The sequence below is a fragment of the Anoplophora glabripennis genome, unplaced genomic scaffold, assembly GCF_000390285.2.
Source record: "Anoplophora glabripennis isolate ALB-LARVAE unplaced genomic scaffold, Agla_2.0 scaffold123, whole genome shotgun sequence".
Taxonomy (NCBI): Eukaryota; Metazoa; Arthropoda; class Insecta; order Coleoptera; family Cerambycidae; genus Anoplophora; species Anoplophora glabripennis.
In genome coordinates this window covers 813,216-838,553 of record NW_019417073.1, presented here as the reverse complement: position 1 = coordinate 838,553, position 25,338 = coordinate 813,216, and the positions used below count along the sequence as shown (strand labels likewise).

Sequence of the window (25,338 nt, the reverse complement as noted above, 5' to 3'; positions counted from 1 at the left end):
ACGGAAAATTTCGACAAAGAAGTGGGTATGTAACAGCAAAGCCGTGGAGTTAGTAACCCTATACTGTATACTTTATGAATCATTACAAAATTTACAATTTTTAATTAAAAACCTGAGTTTTCTATCAAAATTTCTTCTTGCGTAAATTTTAGGACATTATTTAAAGTTTGTTTACTAGTTTAATAATGTCCATAAAAATTGTGTAAGCAACCGATAAAATATAATAACTAAATATCACTATTTTGAGATACTGTAACACTAAAGTAACTAGTTAAATTAACTCAAAATTTATAGAATTTTATTAATTTCAGTTATTATTTACTCATTGATTTGCATTTGCCCCCCTGCCCCCCTTGTTGCTGCATGTTGCAAGTTTCAAAAAGTGTTTAGCTAATTGCGTGACCTTTTTTTTTAAATGAAAAAGTGTTTAGATTTTGTGGAGGCCCACCCCAAGAAAAAATCCTAGCTACCATGGTTTCCTATGTGAGATTTATTTAGCTAACAAATCGCTGAGTGAATATTACCTGCCGAATAGTCTTATTATTTCAATGCAATTGGGTGTGGACTCATTTTAAAAAAATTGTGTTGATTTTGAGTAAAAATTCCCACATTTTTGTTTAACGTCTTATATAAATGTTCCTTTTTGTTTCACTTAAAACATAATTATATGTGAGAGATCTATTTATTACTATATATATTTACATTTTCATCTAGTACAATGTGTGGAAAACAACATTTTCAGTCTAATATTCCAAAACTGTCATAGTATGGTAAAAGGTGTTCCATGTGTTTTCGGTATCTCTCGTTGTTGTACGCATGGTAGCGAAACCCATCCGGTCCCTGATCCTTAACGATGTTGTCGAAACTGGCGTCGCTCCTATTGGTTGCTTTCACAAGAGGCAGAACAGTTGCGGCACCCATTAGACCTATGTACAACAATCTACTGTTAATTACTGATATAGAATACTATAAAGGGCGTTTCTTTATACTTAAAAAAAAAACTCTCATCAACGTTAGGTATCCCAGTACTGTTGCTGCAATTGGCTGAAGATTTCGAGAAAAAGGTAGTTTTTAGCTATCAATTGCGATAATATATATTACTTAATAAGCGTTTGCAAAATTTTACTCCAAGATAACAATGCAAGATTATATTTTTTGTAACTGTCTGAGGAATAAACAAAACAGATATAGTGACTTCTACAACACAGTCCTATTTACTGACGAGTCACGATTTATGAAAAATGTACCACTCTTGACATCAATTTGTTATTGGTCTACGGACTGGATTATCGATGATCATTTATTAGGATCAATCAGGAAATTTCTTTGCCATAGCTATTAGGCATGTGCCTTAATGATACATCATCAGATTACACTCAAATTCCTTAATAATCAATTCGCTAGACAATGGATTGGACGTAGGTGAGAGGTATTGGCCTGCCAGGTTACCTGACCTGAATATCTTAAATTTTTATTTGTGGGGATTCATGAGAGGCAAGGTTTATGCTGTATCAGTACAAACTGGCCAGGCATGAACTATAAAAGTCTTTAGCTGATTTAGAGATATTAAGAAAACCCTCTTCAGTGTAACAACTTTAACACCATATGCGCAATGTTAATAAGAAAATTTTAAGAGTGACTAACCGCGCCCCAATTTTTTTGACGTATAAACGGAAAATCCTGTATATCTTTTTCTTGGAGTTGAGAATTTTTCCGGTTTTGGCATAAATGACATACTGGTACTAACCAAAGAAAGCTCTGTAGTTGTAATCCTTCTTAAACTGTTCCCTCGTCGGTACTCTCTCCAAAGAATACTGAAGTCCTGCTAAATTAGCCAGAAGCTGGGCGTAGTAGTGATCTAAGATGATTTCAATGTGGTCCAATTTTACTTCTATCTTGGTGCTGGTAGCGATAAAGTAGTGCAAATCAATGGCTGGACTGGTGAATATCAACATTTGGAAGTCCACCTACCACGAAATAACTATTTATTATCAGATGAATCCGATGTGGATATTCATAATGGATGGGAAAAAAAGTAACGCTCGTCTCACAAAATGCTTTGTGAAAAATTGTGTGATATGTCTTTCTCTTTCATCTATTGTAATTATTAATGGTCATCTTTGAAAATTATTAATAAGTAAACTTTTGAATATGAATCCTTAGAATTGCAGTGCATTTAATTAGATACAAATGTAGCTAGCATAGATAAAACTTGAAAGAAGCATAGGTACCTACCTCTGCTTTTAAGTATTTTTTTAAACTTGTATCTACTTACAAATCTCAAGTCCTTCAACTTCTGTTGAGAATCATATAAGAACATCATATTATTAACCCACAAGTCGCCGTGATTCAAAACATGGAAGCCACCCAGTTTCCTTTTTTGAGCAGCAAATCCCCTCTCAAGGGCTTCATCCCCCAAAGCATGCAACTTATAACCATACTTTTCAAAACCTGTAATTTTTTTTTATCGTCATATTTGCGATATGAGTATATGAAAATTGCGTTATTTTTTTAGCAAAACTTTAAAAGAGAACTTTAAAATTTTCCTGCTTTTGTGTTTGTAATACATTACCTGGCCACCTGGAACAGGCATCTATAACCGACTGGTACCCTACTTTCACCCATTCTCGAACTAATTTGTTGTCAGCATAAAGACCTTCGCCATAATGTTTCACTAGAGATGGATCCTAAATGTAAAAAGTTAATAGATTCATTTTTATAAGGTGACCCGAAACTGATGGTTGACCGCCATTACAGAAAAACGGAAAGTGCATAGTGATAGAAGTATTTAACTTAAAATTCCATCTTCGTAAGTTTACTGCCCTAAGGTCCGTGACGTAATCGAAATTATTTTTCCCAATATCAAACATTTTTTTTATATCACGTGAAAGTCCTCTTTAGCTTTTTTATTAAAAGTTGTTCCATATAGCAAATTAAGTATGTACTAATTTTGCCAGCGTTGTCGTAAGATTTCAATGTTTATGCTCATTACCGAGTTGATTACTGATATGTTTTAATTATTATTTTTGTGAAAATTTGCTTCATTTATTAAAAAATCAAGAAATACAGAATGAAAAAGTAAATACGGTTCTAATTTTTGTTGAAGCTCCCAAATATTTAAAATTAGCTGTACGGACAAAAGATGTATGTCAATAATGATTATAAACATTTAAATTTAAATTATCTCCGTATTTTCTCCGTCAACGTTAATAAAATCAGTAACAGACTTGATTAAACCAGCGTTTTTTGTACGCATATCATTTTATATTGTGTGAAAGAAAAGAAATATCGAAAAAAATGTTAAGAAAAGTGAGAACTTTCACTCGAAAAAAATGTGTATACAGTGTGTCTACTTAAGTTGGAACCATATGGAAAACTTTTTTATTATTGGTTTTATGAAAAAAAGTTATTCTTCATAAAAAGTTTTGCATGGTCTAAAATCTAAAATTCAATCTTCAGTTATCAAAATTCCCCAGTCCTATACGAGGTATATCAGAAATTATAAATTTCGCTCAAGAGTAAAGTACCCTTATTTTTGACAATACAGAAGAGTGTTATAAAGAAAAGTTATTTTGAATTAAAAGTTATTTTCAAATATGCAATTACAGCTTTAGCATGAAGATTCGGGTTTTGTCATTATTTACGTTTTACATCATAAATTATTTGTATTATTATTATAATTAAATTGCAAGGTTGTTCATAAACATTAACAAATGGAAAAGTTATCATATTTTTAACAGATAAGAGATATAAATACAAATAATTTCTAATGTAAAACGTAAATAATCACAAAACCTGAATCTTCATGCTAAATGGCTGTAATTGCATATTTGAAAATAACTTTTAATTCGAAATAACTTTTCTTTATAACATTCTTCTGTATTGTCAAAAATGAAGGTACTTTACTCTTGAGCAAAATTCACAATTTCTGATATACCTCGTATATGAAATTTTAACTGAAGGTTGCATTTTAGATTTTAGACCATGCAGAACTTTTTATGAAGAATAACTTTTTTTCATAAAACCTATAAGTAATAAAAAACTTTTCCATATGGTTCCAACTTAAGTAGACACACTGTATATTGGGAAAAATAACGACGTCATAGTCCTTATATCATCATGCGTTAAAGACGTTTTCCTTTGAAAATCTTCGTAATGTTGAGATATCTCAAATACATCGAGAAACATCGAAATACCTCAAAAACATCAAAATATCTGGAAACTGGAAATACTTCAAAATAGAAATAATTTAATTTAAATATTGCATACACACCTTAAAAGGTCAAAGTCAGAGAAGCAAAGACCAATATGCTTAGACACCCAAGGTCATTGGCCTCTGGCTCAAAGACTATTGATTTTGCCGTAAGGGTATTGTACTTTAGCCTCGAGGGAATTGTTAGCAAGAACAATGACACCATTGGCTATGGTGTCATTGTTCTTTGGTTCCGGGGTTACTGAACTTTAGTACACTGAACATTAATATTTAACCCACATTAATCTTAACTTTTGGCCTTTAAAGGTACCTATATCAAAAGTTTGTGGGTTTTCGAGGTATTTCGAAATATGCATTCCTAACTTTTTTTACGTATTTCCAATGCTATTTTGCCGGTTTGGTGTTCCAATGTTTCGCGTGCATAGAAAACTACCATAGATTTTCTATTGTGACACCTCGAGCACCTCGAGTCTTTGAACTTGTGCAATTTTATACCACAAAAATTTCATGCTGCCCGCAATTTTGAACACATAATAAGCAACAGTTTTTTCAGTTAATATGTCGGTCATATTATCGCAGTAGCATACAAATGCGTCTACTTGCCCGTGCTGAAATATTGTGTAGGTATGTGGTAAATTTCTGAATGTCAACCTTTATTTCTCAATTAATGGAAAGTAAATGGGATTTCTTAAGTTATTTTATTGTTAAATTATTAGACAATTTTTAGTCTTGAAGACAAAGAACGTCCAGTCATAAAATATAAATGACAGTACCTACCTTATAAAACGTATAACATTTTCCAATTTTTTGGAAATTGTATTTTATAAATAATCTGATACATGCAAATGATCGTGATTACCTGTTCTTTCTCTTCTTCAGAAGTTAATGACAATGAAGTAATTATCAACATTCGTATTAGAACCAATAAAATTAATGAAAATGAATTATTGATTATTGCAAATAATTACCTTCTCATACATAATAACAGAAGCAGCGTGCAACTGGGCCATCTTTTCAACAACTCTAAAGCAATGGTCCAAATCGAAACCAATATGTCTTGGAAGCATTTGGAAACCAAGAGTTGTTAAATCTTCCAAAACAATTATGTAGTGAGGCTCGACGGAGGTGTAGAGGCATTTCGAGGAAAGAGTGTAGTATTGTCCTAAAACGAAGAATACCCCATATATCTGGTCCGTCAATCTTATCTAGCTTTGTTGTAAAATTAATACCTAATATTTGGTATATCATTGGGAAAGTTCTGCTGAACATTTCTGCCTCTTTTTCGAACAAATGGAGGTGTTTTGCCATGTCTTGCTTTATTCCTCCATCTTCATTGCCGCATTTCACAATTACAGAGATAGTTTCATTTTTTCCACTAAAAGAGTACAGGCGTAACTATAAATTGTTAATTCTTGTCTTATAACGAACAATTTTAGGCCACAAAAATTACGAAACATTGTTTTTATACAGGGTGTTAGTAAATAAGTGCGACAAATTTCAGGGGGTGATTCTACATGAGAAAATAATGGCAGTTTGCTTATAAACGTATGTCCGCAAATGATTCGTTTTCCGAGATACGGGGTGTCAAAGTTTTTCTTAAAAACTGACGATTTAATTTATTGCTGTGAAACCGGTCGAGATGTGCAAATGAAATTTAGTGGGTTTTAAGAGGTAGTTATTGCGCATTTTTTGACACGCAATTAAGAAAATTCTTAATTCTTATTTTCATCATTGGCGCGCGTACGGGTATTAATCTCAATTTTTTTAAAGAAAAAAATGGTACGCCACTGAGATATTACAAATTAAATTTTTAAATAAAATAAATTTTTGAATTCCTCGTTCAATTTGTGACAAAAGATCTCTCTTGCCTTTTCTTCGTATGGGGCGCCGTTTTGATGCAAAAAAATAAAACATCTTAACGCGTATTTTTTATTTCTTTAATACATTATCAAGAACTATCTAATACAATAACATTAAACCAGAACAATAACAGAAAATAACACTAATAAAATTTTGAAAAGGCGCAAAGCTACAACAAATATTCAAAATGACCTCCCTCAGACGTGACACAAGATTCAACTCTTCGCCTCATTGATTGTCGTATTCGCGCAAATATTCCTGGTATATTTCTTATTGTCTCACAGCCGACTATAATTCGATTCCTCAGGTCATCAACATTTTCAACGGGAGTGGAATAAACTAATGACTTAAGAAAACCCCAAATGCAAAAATCAAGAGGATTTAAATCCGGCGATCGAGCAGGCCAATGTTCCGTACCTCCCCTACCTATCCAACGATTTGGATATACTGTGTCTAAGTGATTACGTACATTAATGTTAAAATGGGCTGGTGCACCATCATGCATGTACTATAGGTTTTGTCTCAGCTGTAGAGGAATTTCTTCAAGAAGAACAGGTAACTCTTCCTGTAGGAAATCAAGATAAGATTTGCCTGTTAGTCGTTGTGGGAGGAAATATGAACCGATTAAATGATCATCAATTACCCCAAGCCATACATTTACGGAAAACTGATGCTGAAAATGAGCTTCAAATATTCCATGGGGGTTTTCCTCAGCCTACTAGGCAATGTATTAAAGAAATAAAAAATACGCGTTAAGATGTTTTATTTTTTTGCATCAAAACGGCGCCCCATATGAAGAAAAGGTAAGTGAGATTTTTTGTCACAAATTGAACGAGGAATTCAAAAATGATTTTTAAGTTGTAATATCTCAGTGGCGTACCATTTTTCTTTAAAAAAATTGAGATTATTACCCGTACGCGCGCCAATGATGAACATAAAATTTTTAATAGCGTGTCAAAAAATGCGCAATAACTACCTCTTAAAACCCACGAAATTTCATTTGCACATCTCGACCAGTTTCAGAGCAATAAATTAAATCGTCAGTTCTTAAGGAAAACTGACACCCCGTATCTAGGAAAACGAATCATTTGCGGACATACGTTTATAAGCAAACTGCCATTATTTTCTCATGTATAATCACCCCCTGATATTTGTCGCACTTATTTACTAACACCCTGTATAATGCAAATAGATTTAAAATATATTATTCTTTGAAATCAAAATTCAGAGAACTGTTGTAGAAACAAATCCGTTCAACTTCAATGTTCAAGAAATATGTATCTACACAATAATCATTATCTATTTATAACAAAGGAAATTTTGTAGAAAAGCAAATATTTTGCCTGGTAACTACTAATATTATCTAATTTAATTTTATCCCTAGTAAGAATTAAGTAGAACGTAAAAATATTATTGTAAAAACGACCTTGTATAAATATGAAACCAATAATAAATAAAATATTTTCTTTAAAATACTGTTTTTACATTTCTAAAAGTAGATGTCAACAATGAAAATATCTGCATTGTTAACATTAGGCAATAATTTTTATATATTGATTTAATTTTATTAGATATGATATAATAGATCAGTACAGTAGAAGCATATGCACTATTGTAGAAATATGGAAATGATGGAAATAAGCAAATTTAAGATATAAAACGTAGGACGTTTTAGGATAGGTAATGTTTACGATTTGAAGTAATATTTTTTTATTTAAGATAGGCCTCAATACGTAAATTAAGCTATTAATTTTTCTCCATTTTTAAGTTCAACTTGTAGTACCTTTTGATGAAAATGTTGATTTTATACTGACCTTTTACTCATTCGGTAAGTTATGGAAGTCCTGAAAAGGTCGCTAGTATAATTCTCTCCGACAGGCACAGCGTCTTTAGAAGTAAAGGTTATTATTTCGATGGAATCATTCTTATAAAAGCTCCTTAGAGCTTTTTCGAAAATATCCCTTGATATCCATACTGGTACCTTCATGATAGTGATCTAAAAATGTCATTAATTTTATTTTATGATATCTAAAATCCTTCTCCTTCAAAGTAGTCTGTTCCCTATGCAAACAATTTTGGATAAAGTAGATATTAATTTATGGAGAAAATACTTACCTAATACTTAATACAATCTGGATCTTTTCAAAACATTTATTTATTTATTTCTTTTTTAAATAACCACTTCCAGATGGCAGTTTTAAAATGAGGTGTAAATAGTGTCAGCATAATTATTTGGAATGACCCTTTGAGAACTCAAGGAATTTTGATCAGAAAAAAATATGTGCCAAATTTAGTTTTGATATTTTCTATTATTTTGAACCCTAGCACCAGTTTGTTTACAATTCCATGCTATAAGCTTTACTGTTGATTTGAACAAAGTTCATGCATCTTGATTTTACTGAATTTTTCAATTTTTTTTCTTTTTTTTTGGGCAGACTACTTATATTTTTATTAACTTTTTTCTCATTTAGGAGAATATTTTCTTTCTCATTGTATAATTAGAGAATAATTATTCTAATTATTTTATATTTAAATGATTTTGATGTTTGAAATTAAAGGTTAGTTTGAATATACATACCTACTATTTTACTTTTTGCGAAATGCTTCACTTTTATGTTACTTTTAACAGAACTATCACAAAATACTGTGCAAAATGTGCAGGTACTTCGGTACATATTTATATGAAATTCAATTTCGCGTGACAAATTAGGCCTTCCTTGCAATATTTAAATTTAATTATTAGTTACCTATCGATTGATAATTGCTTTAATTCATGTTTTATCCCACTTAGAAAAGGATACCTTGTTTTTCATTTGTTTTCATAAAATGGTAATTACATATTCTTAAACATTTTGAATTGCTCTTGTCATATTTAAATAGTTGATACATAAATTACACATCACTCATCAGGCACATGCTCTGTCAAAATGTAATTGCATGTTAAACTGTGGCACATCGGAACTGTAACATTTTTTTTAAAATATTTCCGTTTGAACATTGCATTTTATTTTTCTCATTGCAACTGTAGAACCTTTAGAGATCATATTTTGAAAATATCTTGTCTTTTATTCATCAGGTTGCCTTACAGGCACTTTCCAAAAGGTATTTATTATTTAATTAATTTAAATAATACCTAAATATATTTTGGAAAGTATAAGTAGTTTTTTTTTCGTAAAAATAAAAAACAAGATATTTTCAAAATATAATCTTTAACGGTTCTACAGTTTGGGTAATCGAGGAAAGACGCAAAGTACTTTTTTTCCATACCTTGTGGGAGGTATGCTACTTGATATTCAAAGTAGAAGGTAGATGCGACTATAAGTCCAATTAAATGGGCCTTTAAATCACAATTTTGGTCAACTTGCCTGAATTTTTGATATAAGTTAGTTTAAGGTATATAATAACAATAAGTGACAGTATTTTTCTTCAACCCCCGATCAGGGGTGAAAAAAGATAAAGGAGTTTTTCAAGATAACTCAAAAGGGGTAAGAGCTAGAAAAATAAATTTCTTATATAAGTTGTAGATCATAAAATTCTACATAAAAATGGTCTATTGACTTTTATTTGTACTAGTAAAATTAACAATGTTAGGGAGACTAGAAGTTAAGGGATGATATCAGGAATTTAAAAAATCATAAGCAGGAAAATGAATGAATTCTATATATTTTTTTTTCAATCTACTCTAAAAAATGTAAACTATCTTTTCAAAGAAATAGATACATTTTTAATAAAAAAGTTAGTTATAATAATTTCACAAAGCGAACGTGATTTTTTATCTTTGTCGTAAAATAAAATTTCGAAAGCAACTTTTCACTATTTTAAATAATCAATCGAATGGCATAGAAAAAAAATTGTTGTAGTGTTAAATCATAAAAATGAACCATTAGAAAATTGAAATATTGTTATAACTTTTTTATTAAAAATTAAAAAATATATTTTTGAAAAGAAAGTTTACATTTTTTAGAGTAGATTGAAAAAAATATATATAAAATTCATTCATTTTTCTGCTTATGATTTTTTAAATTTCTGAAATCATCCCTTAGCTTCTAGCCACCCTAACTCTGTTAATTTTAATAGTACAATAGTATAGTAATTTGCTAGAAGAAAGCCTCTAGTAGGGGAATAATTCAAGAAATATGGTGGGCAATGTTATATTTTAATGCAGCATCCACATAAGTAGACAAATCTTACGTACTTATTAAACATTGTTGTAGGTATTTTATGAAAGCTAAAAATAAAATAAAAATATAGTGTTACGATAAGCTGTTGCTTTTAACTTTAACCAATTCTTCCGACTTCTAATGCCATGTTGGAAGTTAGATGTTTAGATGTTATGCAGAAACGTAACAGAATCGATACCATTCATGGAAACTTTTGTTAAGCTTATTTATTTTTAAAAAATTGGAAAATACCATAAATCAAGGTGGAAATCAAAATGTTGCAAGTAAAAAAAAATAAATTGCCCATGTAAAAATTAATATTCTTGAATCACTCATGCACAGGAAACCAGGACCGGATTAAGGAGGGATTACAGGGGCTATAGCCCGGGTCTCACGAGATCGGGGATCCTCTCGGAAAGATCTGGCAATTTTTTTTTAAATCAAACCAAAAAGTGATTAGGTTTTGAAATTTTATATTTACAAGCTGCTGATTGCGGATTGAGTTGATTTGTCGCTTCGTCTTCGGGCGGTGAACGGCAGTTTTAGCAGCTGGTTTATCCCTTTTCAGGAAATTTTGAGCATTAGAAACACTGTCCAGCATTCCGTTCCTGGTTACCGATGAACTGCCGATTCCCAGGGTTGACGTTCGCTCACACCCAAGGCAGCTTCTACTTGCGTCTTTCTGGTAGGCTTCGCTTTAGTGCGGTTTTCTGGACCCTGGCTGGATTCCGCGCCTTCTTATTTTGTCCGCTTATAACATTTTTCTGAATTAATCATTTTAATGATGTACATGGTGTTGTCTTGTATTAAGTCCGAATTTCGTTATATTCGAAGAAAGTCGAAGCCAATTTCGGCTTCGAGGCCCTCAAGTCGAGCTGTCGGGGATGAGGGTGCAAGCTGCATATAGCGATTTTCGGGTGTGACGGCGGGAATTTCGGAAAGATCGGTGGAAACGTCCAATTCCCGTGTCACGTCGTTCTGGAAAGAACCGTTGACAGCATCGTTGGTCAAGTATCATGAATAGCGTTTTGTGGTTGTTTAGAGCGCTTTTGAGTGCGAAGACTGAATTTTGGAAAGATAGGTGAAATTTTCAATTTACCGCCGTGCTGAGGCTGTAGGTCTTTTCAATAGCGACGACCTTAACCATTGCGAGGCTCCAGGCGGCAGGTCTTTGCGAGGCCCTTGTTCTTTGTGAAATATACGTAAATCGAATGTATATATATATTTCTGATGATTTAACAGAAATGCAAAAATAAATTGTGAGTTTTCAAATATTATATTAAGATTTTAGTTAACAAATACAAAGACGACAAATTTTTAATAATGATAAAATAAGGTACAAGATTCAAACATATTTTTCAATTATGTTTTAATTAAATTACAAAAAATATTATCCTCTGATAAATTAATTGATTAATCAATCAATCATTAAATAAATTTAAATGAGAAATTTTATTTAGGCACCTATACTACTTATTAAGTATTAATATATTTACTATGAATTAACCAAGTTTATTTTATTGTCATACCTCTATAGCTAACAGCAAAAGATAAAATAAAGTTTTTAAAAAAACTTTTTTTTACTCGGGCTGTTGCGCGCGATGTTGGGAGCAATTACCCTGCTCGCCACTGCCTTTGGGACATCCTATGGTCAATTTGGTTTGAGGCGGTTTTTTCCAGCATTGTAACCCCGAATGGAAAGTGTGGTGAATTGTCTCGGTACCAGTAATATGATAATATAAAACAAAAATCAGGGCAAATGTCAGCGGAATATATTAAAAAACATTAGTTATTAATAAAATTATTTTTAAACTGTAATTTTGACACCCCGAGTCTTGAAAAAGAGGCAACTAAAGGAAAAATATTATAAGGAAAGTCCCATTATTTTCACTCAAAGGTATGACGGCACAGCCTTTTTTGTAACACCCTATATTGTGAGGGTTAATAAGTACTTCGATTCCAATCTGTAGACCCTGATTTTAACATTATTTATAACGTCCTTCCTCGTACATGACACATTAAAATTACATTCTACAAATTAAATAAAAAACACTAATACAATAATTAATATTTATTTAAAATGCGTGTAATAATATAAGTTTACATTTGCTGTGTAGAATTACCATTCCAAGTATTACTATCATCATCACTATCTCTTCTATCCGTTAAACGATGTACATTTCCTTGTCGTTTAATTACAGTTGAATCCCTAATTCTCTGCCTTGGATTTTCGGGCCTGAAAACGTTTCCTACATAGAAATTTAAATTAAAAAAAAAATAATATTTACATTTTTTCACTAAAAGGAGAAAACTGCAACATGGTGGATACTGGATCTCGGGTTAAATTGGACAATTTGGAAGGTCTGGAATTAAGGGAAAGGACAGGTCTATAATTCTGACAAAAGGACAAGCAATTGTTACAAGCGTGATTACTAATTTTATTTGTAAAATATACCGGGTGTTAAAAAAAGCCATACCACATTATATTTGGATGAAAATAACAAAACCTCATTTTCAAGGAACAGGGTGTCAAAGTTACGGTTTAAAAAAAGTTTTTTATGATACTAAACTGAAGTTTTGCACAGAGGGTTGAAAGTATCAAAGGAAATATACAATACAATTTTCCACCATTCTTGTTTCAATTTTTTTAACTAAAATTACAAATGTATTGGCAATGGTAAGTCTGCAGAATTTTCAACTGAGCAACTTAAGAAACAAAGAAGTTATCAACAGAAGTCTTGAATGGTAAGTTTGACACCTATATCTTGTAAAGAGAGAAAGCCTAAATAATAAACAACATACGTTTAATAATTTTTTGCTTAAAGATTTTGTGGGCAATGGCTTGACCTACTTTTTATTAACACTTTATTTATTGGAGGATATCAAACTGTTTTCAGCTATGAGAATTTACATGTCACTGAACTAAATTTAACTTTATTAGTCATTAAAATAAATAATCTACATGTACACGGTGATAAAGTATGTAATATAAAAAATGTCATATCGTTACTTACAGCAAAGCATATAGAGTGTTGTAATATTTTATTGGATAAACTGTACCTACAGGGGATTCACTAATAATTAAAAATAAGAAAAAATTTTCTGAATAGTCTTTTCAAGATACAGGGTGTTAAAAGTTTATGAAAACTGTTACATTTACTTCAATATCTCTAATTAAGCCTTAGATTAGTGACAACTAAAGATAAAAATTCAGTAAATTTGTATACCATTGTGTCTACTAATGGTGGAATTATTGACACTAAGGCCGGTGTCCCATGCATCCGAATTCCGACGATACGAAGGTCTGAAAGTGTTCCTATTGGTTAATATACATTCAAATTTTTACCGCTCATTTTCATCCGAAATTTTTTAAATTCATACGATGTCGGAAAAAGTAGAAATAATTTTAGCTTTTTTCCGAAATCGTGTTTTTTAACCTCACTTTTTAAGTTTTTAACATACTATGATTGTTGTTTGATATATTTACAGTCCAATAAATGTTATATTATAATGTCGAATGTAGAAAATATAATATTACGTATATTTTCTATAATATATACCTATGGTTGTCATTTGAAAATGTTTCACCTTCATCTTGTAATAAATTCCATGGTTCTATACTTGATTTCTATGAGATTAATTTCGGATGCATGTGAATTATAATATTATCATTCGTACGAATTAAAATATTTTCGGATATCGTACATCGGATATCGGATGCATGGGACACCGGCCTAAAAATCTAGTATTTTATCACCTTTAAATACAGATTTTTTCTATAAAACCAATCGTTTTAGAATTAGTTAATTTATTCAACCGAGTAGTAAATTTGTTTTAAATTTAAAAAAAATAATAAAAATAACTCGAGAATGAATCGTTTCCTGGATAAAACAGATATCCATTTTTTCCAAAATATAATTTAGGAATGAAATGTGCCCATCAAATTTTTCCTTTTTTTCTAATTTTTAATCAGACTATCATTTGTATAATTTTGTCAAATGAATATCACAATACTGTGTATACAGTGTGTCCCGTTTTTTAGGTTAACACCTCTGGAAATGTGAGAAAGCTGTGGACCGCAAACCAATTTTTTACAAATAGTATCCTGAAAGGTGGTTATATTCTACTAATCATTTTATTGATGTGACAAAAGCCTGGTCTACTATTTTTAAAAAGGTCTGTTTTTCCAGAAAGTGGTATTAATCATTTTTTTATCAAAAAGATAATATTTACTAGGCTATTCAACACTCATCAAAATATTTATATAACAAATTTGATCGACAGTTGTCTATTGTGTTTTTTTTGGGGTGCCAAACTTCAAAAAATCAGACAATTAAAAATTATAATAAGCAGGTCAAAGATTGCCATGAAAATGAAAACAAGTACAAATCGGACAAAGAAAAAATGCAGACACAATAAATTTTACATTTTTAATTGCGGCCACAGTAAAAATAACGTACAAAAAATGTAATGAATTATAAATATTAGTTAACATTAAACATTAAATTTAAAATTATTTCACTCATTCAGTGTAGTTGGTAAACTAGTGTCATGACATAACAATATATTCCAATTATGGAAAAATATTTATCCTTATAGAATAAAGGCTATGTAAAGTATTTTTAAATTTAAGAAGACGATTGGAAAAATGTGTTCGAATGGAAGGTTTGGTGGAGAAAACTAAAATTTGATTTAAATTGTTTTGCAATTTCTTGTTTAGCAACTTAGTATTTATAATTCATTACCTACATTTTTTGTACGTTAATAATTTTTACTGTGGCCCCAATTAAAAGTGTTAAATTTATAGTGTCTATATTTTTTTCTTTGTCCGATTGGTATTTGTTTTCACTGTCATAGCAATCTTTGACCTGATTATTATAATCTTTAGTTGTCTAATTTTTCAAAGTTTGGCACCCCATAAAAAAACTCAATAGACATTTATTGATCAAATATGGTATATGGGTGTTGAATAGCCTGGTAATATTATCTTTTTGATAAAAAAAATGCCAAATACCACTTTCTAGAAAAACGACCCTTTTAAAAAATTGTAGTAGGCCAGGCTTTTGTCACATCAATAAAATGATTAGTAAAATATAACCTCCCTTCAGGGTACTATTTGTAAAAAAATTGATTTGCGGAAAGTCCACAGCCTTCTCACATTTCTAGAGGTAAAAAACGGGACACACTGTATGTGCTCACCTTTGTAAAACATTACAGGTAAAATTAAAATTTAACTAAAAACAAGATAACAGAAATGAAACAAGTAAACTAAAAGAAGAACATCAAGTTTTGATCAAACTATGGAATATTTTCTAGAAGTGGAACAATTAATGAAACAGAACGGAATAACTTCACTACCACACGTGGTATGTGTACCACAGTTTGAAAAATCCTGCGGTATACGAATGTACTTACTGGTTAGTCGGTTCAGCGGTCTGTGTTTTCTTTGTCACAACTGTTGGAGCTCCGAACAGAAAATTCTTTATCATTCCGAATATATGAAACAGAGGTGCAATCAAAGTCCAAATTAAGCTATTGAATGTGCCTCCACCCTGACCTCTGGACACCACTCCACTGTTAACGGGCAAAACCAAAATAACAGCCGTAGGGCAAAGCTGCAAATCTAACAGCGTCTGACTATAATCATTTTCCGTAAATTCCCTCCTTGGGAAGGTTGTGGACAATTTAAAATTAGAATACGGCAAATTCATATTGGTTTTAATGTGGGTCACGACGGCCTCCAACAGATCAGAATTGGCGAACTCTTGCATGCTAGTGGTGCCATCTGGAAGTTTAAACTGTAGTCTTGTCGAATTGTCGTTAGGCCTTGATGGTGACAACACCGCTTGTGGTCTGCTTGGTTCAGACTGAGGGGCAGATTTCGCCAAACGTTCGGCCTTATCTTGAGCAATTTGGGCCAAGACTCGTTCTCTAGCCTGTTGCTTTTCCCGTTTTTCTTTATCTCTCTCTTCCTTTAATTGTTTTAATTCCTGATCCTCTTGCCATCTTTTCATTTGTTGCACATTTTGACCCATTTTGCGACGTTCTATTTCTTTGAGACGCTCATTCTGCAGATATTAAGTTTAGTTACAAAATACAGTTTTCCCAATTTTTACTTGGTAATAAAACAACTCAAAATGAGAAAAAATCCATAAAGATACGTAGGAGATGCTTGTTTCCTAAGTTCTACATTTTGAGATAAAATAACTATGAACCAGAATCGTTTAAAGATCACTATGAATATTTTTATTATTCTGAGGAGTTTTATCACCAGATAAAATTTGGCCTACGCAATTTGGAACATTCCATATGTTGACAAATTGTAACTTAGCTCCAGTTTAAAATAAATGATTGATTTTCATTTCATTTATGACTTAGGTACCTAACTCAATTGCAATTTTTTTCAAAATGGAACTACATACAACAGAAATAGCTTGACACCAACCATGCAGTAACAACAGATTCTTACCTCATTCTAGTCCAAGTTGTATGCAATAACAAATTTATAGATTAATAAAAAATATATTTGTAATAAAAATTGCATACCTCTTTTTCTTCTCTCTCCTTTTCCTCCTTCTTCTTTTGTAACAATTCTTTTGCCCTCTCAACTTTATCCTCAACAGTTTTATCTTCAGAGGATGTACTTGCATTGCTAGAATCAGTCCTTATTCTACAAACGCCGTTTTCACATACTACATTATCCTCTGCAACTGCCGACTGCTCATTCTGAATCAAACTTGCAGAAGGACCTATGTTGTCATTTAAAAAAATACACAATTATTTTTGCGGAAGAACGTATGAAGGTAAAAAAATATATAAAAACTTAAATGACATTTGAACATACTAGAACTAACAGTTGCATATCCAGCTTTTTGTAACACACTTTCAATTCTAGTCGACAAAGATCCTAAATCATCTGCACCAGTGATGGCATCTAAAGAAGTTCCATTTTTACCGATGAAGTATATCAGTGGAATTCTTCTTTCATTAACTAATCATTTGGTTAAGGAAATATTATTAAAATTGGTGAAAGTAAATAATTATAATTTCTGCAATAAAGGATACAAATTTCTATAAATTGTCGATGTGGCAGTGAATCAGCCTCAATTTTAATTGCAACAAAATTCTCGCTTCCAAGGTTCTGGCCTGCATCTCCATTCTCAATGATATCTGTTATTTTCTTTGACTGTTCATCTTTACCTAAGATTGAGAAACGAATTAAAAATACAAAATCATAGTAAGTAAGGAGCTCCTTTAAATTCAGTTCAGCCAACTATCGAAACGTTTTGTTAAAAAACAAAGTAGAAATTAGTTAGGTCTTATATTCTGATAGAATTTAAAGAAAATTAAATTTACACGATTTGTTATGACCCAACTATATCTTCAACATTAATATTTAAAATGTTAAAGTTTTTGAATTTAATTTGAATCTAACGTTTAGGTGTCTAAAGAATCTTTCTAGAACTGTTCAAATCAATTTACCTACTAAAAAAATCACCTTAGAAATACTTTCTGAAATGAGTCGTTTTAATTAATTTTATCATATCTACCTTCCACGTATACTACAAAGATAGCGCCCTTTTGTTTGGAACTCTGTACAGCTTCAGCTATTCCTCCTGTAAACCACTTCATTTTATTGCTCGATGTAAAATTAATGCAAAAATTAATCTAACAAAACTGAAGTTGCACTTGACATTTCTTTTCACGGAATGATGTCACAAATTTTGATATTCTACCACTGTCAAAATTCAAAATTGAACTTAACCTTAGACCTTTGAAGATGGAAATAAATGTAGATTGTCAGGCGTCAGATGTCGCTGGCACATGATTTGCAAAATTTAACCAGAGAACACTAGTTGTTGTTATAGTGTTCTCTGGTTTATCTTTGTCATATGTACGCCGCCATTATTCCATGGCTAGAAATTGGCCTCAATGATTTGGGATCGAGGGGGATTATCCCTCTTTATCCTGCCTCATCTCGTGTAGGCCTGGACAGCCTTCGTAGGTGGGCCCCATCCGTCGTCTACCCCGACCGCAAATGCGGCCGGTGTAGGCGCTTTGTGGGACCTCCTTTTGTCCTGGCTGGGCCCCGCCGGCTAGGGCCCTTTCTTCTGGCGCTCTTCTTGCTTCGCCGGCTCGTCTGTGTAAACCCCGGGGATGGTGTCATGTTTGTGTGGTATGGTTGGGTAGGGCGGTGCGGCTACGCAGCCTGGGATGCGCTTTGCTAAGGAGGCCCTTAGGCTAGCGCGGGAGGGGAGGGATAAGGAGGGTATGGGGGGTGTGTGTGTGTGTGTCGTTGTCTTCGTTTCTTGATCCTGGCTGTCTCTGAAACAGAAAAGGTTAGCGGGCAGAGGGGGGGATATCATATGTACGAAATCTTTTAAGTATAACCTCAGAGTAATAAATTTATTAGTCTGAGGATAGTTTACTCCTGAATAATTTGTTTTTAATGGATTTATAATGAATAAATTTATGCTGTATTATATTTAGTCTCTTTCCTAATCTAAGGGCTGATGCCTGCCAACAAATTTTGACATTTGCTGACAGCGTCGACTATACTGCCAAATTTTCCCTAAATATATTGACATTGCCCATGTCAATAAATAGCTAGACCCTTTTCTATTTTGCATGAAAAGTTACCCAGCAATAATTTCCTGAAAAAATGTAAAAATCTCACAGCACAGCACTCAGCACTGATGGAATCGCAGAACAGTGAATAATTTATTCTGATCAACTCCTTTTTAACATGGTTGATTTAGTCAAGTTCACACGTCACAATTCTTTATCATGTTAAAACCCCTTATATATTATTGATCTGTGTTAAACCCTATTTATTAAAAAGTTATGCACTGTATGCCATTAATGGTAAGGGAAAGCACGTAGATATTTATGTGTAAACATACTTCCCTAACACTGCCATCTGGATTTCATTGAAGAGAACAAACCAAGGTTGTTAAACTTGTCTTCTAAAAACAATGCATATACTTTCTTCTTTTTACATTCTTTTGCTGAATATTTAGATAAGTATCTTCTGGATATACAGAGTACTTATTTTTTAAGTATGTCATAACTCATAACTTCAGGAAGTTGTTCCTTATATCATTTTAAGTTTTTCAAAATATTTGTTACATAAAAATGAAAATTTTTGTTCAAAATACATATTACTATGATGCAATTATTAAAAATCCAAAAAAATCATTAGTTTAGAAATTTTAAAGTATTCCTTAAATAGCTTCTATGGTAATGTTTTTTTTATACTTTTGATAAGTTCCTTAATACATATTTCAAATTGTATTTGGAAAAATTTTTTTTACTATGAATACTTTTAAATACATATTTTTTTCAGTTCTGTGTAAATAATTAATAACTAAAAAAAGACTTGTTTTTTCAATAAGGTGAAAGATAACTTCTTCCTTAAAAATCACTAAAAATTAAATGCATTTATTCAATTTTCAAAATACTTAGTGGTATAGAAACTCAGAGGTTTTTACTGACACAGCCTCTTATTATCTCTCTACCGCTGATCCAGAGATTTGTATTCCAATTCAGTATATTTTTGCTATAATTAAATTATTAAACTAATTTCGTCTATCTGTATGAACATCTTCAGACACGTTTGAATAAATGTGAAATTATTTTTTAAACTAGTTCCACAGAATATATAGCGTAGCTATATATTTTGTGCTAGTACCTTTGATTCATTAAGGCATTTTGGTCTTAGATGACCTTAGAAATAATCTGAAGACACTGCGATTTTGAAACTTGTCCACGAAAATCGAACGAAAAACAAATCAGTTTTAAATATTTTCTAAAATTTGAAATAGGAACTGAAGAGAAATTAAAAATATTTATAAAAATGATTTATTATCACAAAAAATACATGCCTACCTAATATTATTTTCATTTTATTACACAAAGTAGTAACAAACTCAATATCTGTAAATGAAAATAATATTTATTGTACAAAAAAAATATCTATTCTAAGAGCAACGATTGCACATCAAATAAATTTAATCAGTCTATTACAAACAGAGCCTTTTCAATATTTATTTTGTTTCGAATTATACATAGTTTTTTCCCTCAAGAGTGACAATGAACTAACTTTGCCTCTAACATTTTATAAAAGAAATATATTAACAGAATCTACTTCTACAAGGTATTAATTATGTACACTAACAAACTTTAAGGGGCGATTCTTTGAGGGATTTTAAGTCAAAACGGTTATGTAAGCTTGGGTTCAGAAATTAATAGTTTTTGAGATACAGGGTGTTGAAATTTGAAAAAAAAAATTAGTGGTTTACTCTTTTTAGACTTCTCATGATTATGGTGTACTGAAGGGGTAAAGTCACTCTAGAATTTTGAAGATATGGTTTATTATAAGAAGGAAAAAGTTTCAGGTGGGGTAAATATCGGGGACACCTGTGATAAAATTTTGTTGCATTAATTTCGGAACACCTTGTAGAAGGTCAAAAATATGGTGCAGACATCACTGATTGAAGGTATATAATGAAGTTTTTATACTGAATGGCAACAAATACTTTAAAAGCGTTTTTCACGAAATCACTTTTTTTAATTAGCCGGGAACATAACTCAAAAAGTTTTCAACGAATCAATTGAAATTTTGTACAAAGCTTCGCAATAATATAATTCAGGCAAGATCGTAAGGGTTTTTCAATTGATTAACAATTTAATGCAAAATTTTTAGACTTTTTTCAATACTTTTTTAATGTTCACAAATTCAACCTCTAATTGTTACCCCTTAAGTTGTGTTGTGTTCTAAAGTTATTTTACATTTTCGGAAATGTTTGGTATCGTTACCAGCAGAATTGAGCGTGTAGAAGAATAATTTATGCAGTTATGCAGTTCGAAAACAGTTGGCAGTTGCGAGTTGGAATCGACGGATTTTCTGACGGTGGCAAACAGGTTTGTATCAGTTTACTGGAGTGTGACTGGCACTTGTGCAAACGATTATTTTGAGGTTAACGAAGCTTGTATTTGTAACGATTACAACTATGGAAGAGAAAATTCATGAGGTTTTGAAAGATTTTCTGGAGATTTACAAAAGCAAAGTGTGTCTGTATGATCCAAAGCAAACAATACCATGATTGTGTAAACTGTGTAAACGTTTATTTTGAGGTTAACGAAGCTTGTATTTGTAACGATTACAACTAAGGAAGAGAAAATTCGTGAGGTTTTGAAAGATTTTCTGGAGATTTACATAAGCGAAGTGTGTCTCTGTATGATCCAAAGCAAACAATACCATGATTGTGTAAACTGTGTAAACGTTTATTATGAGGTTAATGAAGCTTGTATTTGTAACGATTACAACTATGGAAGAGAAAATTCGTGAGGTTTTGAAAGATTTTCTGGAGATTTACAAAAGCATAGTGTGTCTGTATGATCCAAAGCAAAAACTACCATGATTGTGTAAACTGTGTAAACGTTATTTTGAGGTTAACGAAGCTTATATTTGTAACGATTACAACTATGAAAGAGAAAATTTGTGAGGTTTCGGAAGATTTTTTGGAGATTTACAAAAGCGAAGTGTGTCTCTGAATGATCCAAAGCAAACAATACCATGATTGTGTAAACTGTGTAAACGTTTATTATGAGGTTAATGAAGCTTGTATTTGTAACGATTACAACTATGGAAGAGAAAATTCGTGAGGTTTTGGAAGATTTTCTGGAGATTTACAAAAGCGAAGTGTGTCTCTGGATGATCCAAAGCAAATACCATGATAGGGACATGAAACAAGCTTACTGCACAAGTGAACAGTTATCATATGACTTGAACCGTGTAGATGCACGACTTGTACAAGCATACGGCATGTACAATGTGACTGCGCAGTTATGCCCTATAAAGTGCACCAAAATATCCTGTGGCTTTGAATTTCTGGGGTTTTTAGTGAGAGTAACCTTGGTAACTCGATTGCCGGTACTTTTATACAAATTCAATGGATATTCGAATTTAATTAGATAAACCATTAGTCTTTCATCATCAAATGTCTTCAGAAATTGATGAACACTAGAAAATGTGTTTTTTTAATTTCAGCACCCTGTATTTCAAAAGCTATTTACTTGCAGACTCATGGTCACATAATTTTTTTAATTAAAATCATTCAAATAACTGTCCTGCCCCTTAAAGTTTTTCAATGTAATATTTAATTAATTAACACCCTGTATTTAACACTGAAAAAGTACTTTTAGGAAAAGGAACTTTTGATTATTTCAAAAAACTGAAATATAAAATTGAAAATATACCGAGTTCTCCTTAAATAATCTAATAGTACATTATATTATAAGATTATTCAAAATAATTTTTTGTAATCGCCTGTAGAATTTCAAATTGAAAATTTCAATGAATACTGAAAAAAAAGTCCGTGTTAGGTCAAAAAATAAATCTTCCCTTCTAATACGAAAGTCACATATCGACACACAAACAGAAATGTTCTTTCCATTTAAATTCAAAATAAAATACCTACACTCTATAATTACATATTTACAGTGTTCCCAGAACACAATTTAAGGTTTCTGATTGGTCAGCTGCTTAGCAGCGTTACCCACATTATTCTGCGGCTTTGGAATTGTTCTGACAGGGCCCAACGACAGCATAACGTTAGCTCCCATACCAGCCACGTTTCCAGGACTCCTCGCGTTAACGATGGGGAGGGCAAACATACCATCGGCGCCGGAGGAAGGCAAAGGAATATAATTGCTTATGCCCAACGATGACAGTTTTTGGATGACTCCAGGTTGTTTGAGGTTTATTAAGGGTATTCCCAGTTCACACATCCCTCCGGTCGTTTTGTGGTAGGTCTGTCGATGTTTGTTTAGACCGATGGCATTGGGGTATTGAGCCGGACACAAGTCGCAACGGAAGGGCAGGCCGGGTCTCTGTTTCTGCGGCGAGGCGGCTGGTTGTGGCGGGGGTCCGGTATCGTCTGTCAAATCCACTGTAGGAAGGTTTTCGTTTGAACTTGTGGAGGTCTGAAATACGAAATTAAGTGTAATTACTAATGCAAATTTATCGTTACACAGAGTATTCCGATATTTCTTGTACAAAGTGTTCGATATAATTTTGGGAAATGCATTTTTCTTTTTAACATCTGAAAATAATAACTAAATACTGGAATCTTAAGGTGCAGTCATTCAAGGGGACAAAAATTATTTGTTATACAGGGTGTCTTGCTTAAAAGTGGAACAAGCCTATAACTCATGTACCATTTGACCGATCTGAATAAACTTTTTTGTTGGATACACCTGCAAAAAATCACGTACATACCTCGTGTTCTCTGAAATTTGAAACTGTTGCCGACTACGATGCAATTTATGTCTAAAAACCAGAAACTCTTATAAAGGATTTTTTTATTCAAAAATCTGTGTCACATTTATGACAAAACCCTCGAACGGCCAAATGTCACAAATTTTAATAAAGGTAAGTTTAATTAAACCATTTTATTTTGACTCCAAGAATCTGTGACACTTTTTCGTACATGGAATATCAGAAAACCCAGTATTATAATCACCTAAAAATGTTTGTACTAACCTTTGAGTTCCCGTTACTTTTAGCGGCAGGAATGATACTGACGGCCCCATTGAGGTTCAACGAAGTGGGGACAGCTGGATTCTTTTGAGGAGATTCTGGTTTTTCCTTAGGCTTCGCAGTCGCCGTCACCGTAATTCCCCTGGTCGCTAAAATATTTGCTACAGCTTTAGCGTCTGACTTCTTAGGACTGGCCGGCTTGGGAGGCGGATTTCGCACACTCAACGTAATAGAATCCGAGAGATGCATAATGCTGCTTTCTGCGGGTTCAGAGGTACCGCCCTAAAATAAATAAAAGATTATATATAGCTTAATTGCTCTTGTACAGGTTGAACTGATTTTGACAGAAGTGGTTTGCGTATTTCCCCAAGAAATAAATAAATAATAATGTCTTGGGTACAATTTTTGGGAAAAATTGGAAGGCGAGGAACGTATTCTGCGATCAAATAATTATTTTGTCTTTTGCAAGTCTACCCCCTCAGAGGCTAGCCTGAGAACAATAAGGGTAAGGCAAAAATTCCTAGCTAAGGCTAAGCAAGTGAAAGGTAACTGGTGGCAACTACATACATAGGCCACGGCATAACAACCGTACATTAAATATATCACAAGCGGTTTCCACTTGAGCTCGAGACATTTGAACTACTCTCCTTAGCAAATACGGGAAACTTCCCAAAAAGTGTTGAAATTAGCACACCTTGTGCTTATAAAATCTAATTCGTACCTGTACACTTTCTATTTGTGGGAGACCTCCATCGGTATTCTTGGGTTGCATACAAATCACCTGACAGTCATCATCATCTTTGTCGGGAGTGAGCAGATCGAACTTTTTCTTTTTCGCTTGAAGGGCTTGAACCTGCTCCGGAGTTCTTTTCACTGGTTGCTGTTGCCTCATTCCGTTCTGTGGGGTACCCATCCTTGGTCGAATACTTCTAACAGCGGTCATTCCGGCTCCCCTTGGCCGCATCATTGGCGGTCTCTGTCTTGCCATGGGTTGCCTTTGCCCCATCGGTTGCCTAGGTCCGTTGGGCATCCTAGCCCCGGGAGGCTGCTGTCTAGGAGCGCTCTGTCTGGGAGGCATAGGTTGGCGATAAGGTGTAGACGGCTGAGGCATTTGATTCATATTCTGAGGTTGGGAGGAGGATTGTAGTTGGTTTTGATTTTGAGACATCTGTTGTTGCCCCATGGGCGGCTGGTTCATCGGCTGTTGGCCCATGGGTTGCCCCATCTGGGTTAATTGGGGTTGTGGTGGCGGAGGCATGTGCTGCAGTGGATAGCCTGGGGGCCCAGGGGGGTAATACATGGGGTTCGGTGGCCTGTAAGAAGAACTGTCATAGTATTTTGAGCATTAGTTTGATCAGGTAATTTTAATTACATTTACTTAAATAGACATACAAATTGAAATTGGCTATGCCTACAAGTTTATTCATGACAAACTTAAAAGTTAGTTCATTATTTATGTCATATAAGTATAAAAAAACAATAACTTTAAAGTTAAAGTTAACAGTAACTTTAAAGTTAAACGGACTGCTAGATAGAGTATTAATGCTGGATAAGCCATAATT

The 25,338-nt window shown here is 32.7% G+C and overlaps 3 protein-coding genes across 6 annotated transcripts in view; all 3 read right to left on the bottom strand.

The window, feature by feature from the left end:
• Positions 1-678: 678 nt before the first annotated feature.
• LOC108903900 lies at positions 679-8,727 on the bottom strand. Its single transcript, XM_018706242.1, has 8 exons — positions 8,652-8,727; positions 7,888-8,069; positions 5,443-5,588; positions 5,182-5,375; positions 2,573-2,687; positions 2,276-2,451; positions 1,748-1,967; positions 679-926 (listed from the first exon to the last, which is right to left on the bottom strand). Exons 2-8 carry the CDS (start codon positions 8,058-8,060, stop codon positions 739-741), a joined length of 1,212 nt encoding a protein of 403 aa, XP_018561758.1. The 5' UTR covers positions 8,061-8,069; positions 8,652-8,727; the 3' UTR covers positions 679-738.
• A 3,562-nt stretch (positions 8,728-12,289) lies between these two features.
• LOC108903889 (UBX domain-containing protein 4) lies at positions 12,290-17,975 on the bottom strand. 2 transcript variants are annotated; one of them, XM_018706230.1, is made up of 6 exons: positions 17,784-17,972; positions 17,299-17,433; positions 17,078-17,224; positions 16,780-16,982; positions 15,649-16,301; positions 12,290-12,469 (listed from the first exon to the last, which is right to left on the bottom strand). In XM_018706230.1, the coding sequence occupies exons 1-6, from the start codon at positions 17,863-17,865 to the stop codon at positions 12,334-12,336; spliced, it is 1,356 nt and encodes a 451-aa protein (XP_018561746.1). In that variant the 5' UTR covers positions 17,866-17,972; the 3' UTR covers positions 12,290-12,333. The 2 variants fall into 2 exon arrangements, with proteins under 2 accessions (XP_018561746.1, XP_018561747.1); XM_018706231.2 differs by having other exon boundaries at positions 12,344-12,482; positions 17,784-17,975.
• Positions 17,976-20,078: 2,103 nt separating this feature from the next.
• LOC108903915 (bromodomain-containing protein 4-like) overlaps positions 20,079-25,338 on the bottom strand; it is a 41,429-nt gene continuing 36,169 nt past the window's right edge. For 2 of the 3 annotated variants that reach the window (XM_018706259.2, XM_018706260.2), the window contains exons 6-8: positions 24,498-25,101; positions 23,780-24,058; positions 20,079-23,220 (exon numbers count right to left, since the gene is read on the bottom strand). In XM_018706259.2, coding sequence (XP_018561775.1) covers positions 22,756-23,220; positions 23,780-24,058; positions 24,498-25,101 — 1,348 coding nt within the window. In that variant the 3' untranslated portion in view covers positions 20,079-22,755. The remainder of the gene's footprint in view (positions 23,221-23,779; positions 24,059-24,497; positions 25,102-25,338) is intronic. The other variant, XM_018706262.2, reaches the window with a different exon arrangement.

Coding starts and splice junctions, on each gene's coding strand:
- LOC108903900 (XM_018706242.1), bottom strand. CDS start 8,060: ATGAAGGTACCAGTATGGATATCAAGGGATATTTTCGAAAAAGCTCTA. Junction 1,968..2,275: donor AGTTGAAGGACTTGAGATTT/GTAAGTAGATAC, acceptor ATTTCGTGGTAG/GTGGACTTCCAAATGTTGAT. Junction 927..1,747: donor CAACTACAGAGCTTTCTTTG/GTTAGTACCAGT, acceptor TGTTGTACATAG/GTCTAATGGGTGCCGCAACT.
- LOC108903889 (XM_018706230.1), bottom strand. CDS start 17,865: ATGAAGTGGTTTACAGGAGGAATAGCTGAAGCTGTACAGAGTTCCAAA. Junction 17,434..17,783: donor CTTTGTAGTATACGTGGAAG/GTAGATATGATA, acceptor TCTCAATCTTAG/GTAAAGATGAACAGTCAAAG. Junction 12,470..15,648: donor ACCGCTGAACCGACTAACCA/GTAAGTACATTC, acceptor AAACGTTTTCAG/GCCCGAAAATCCAAGGCAGA.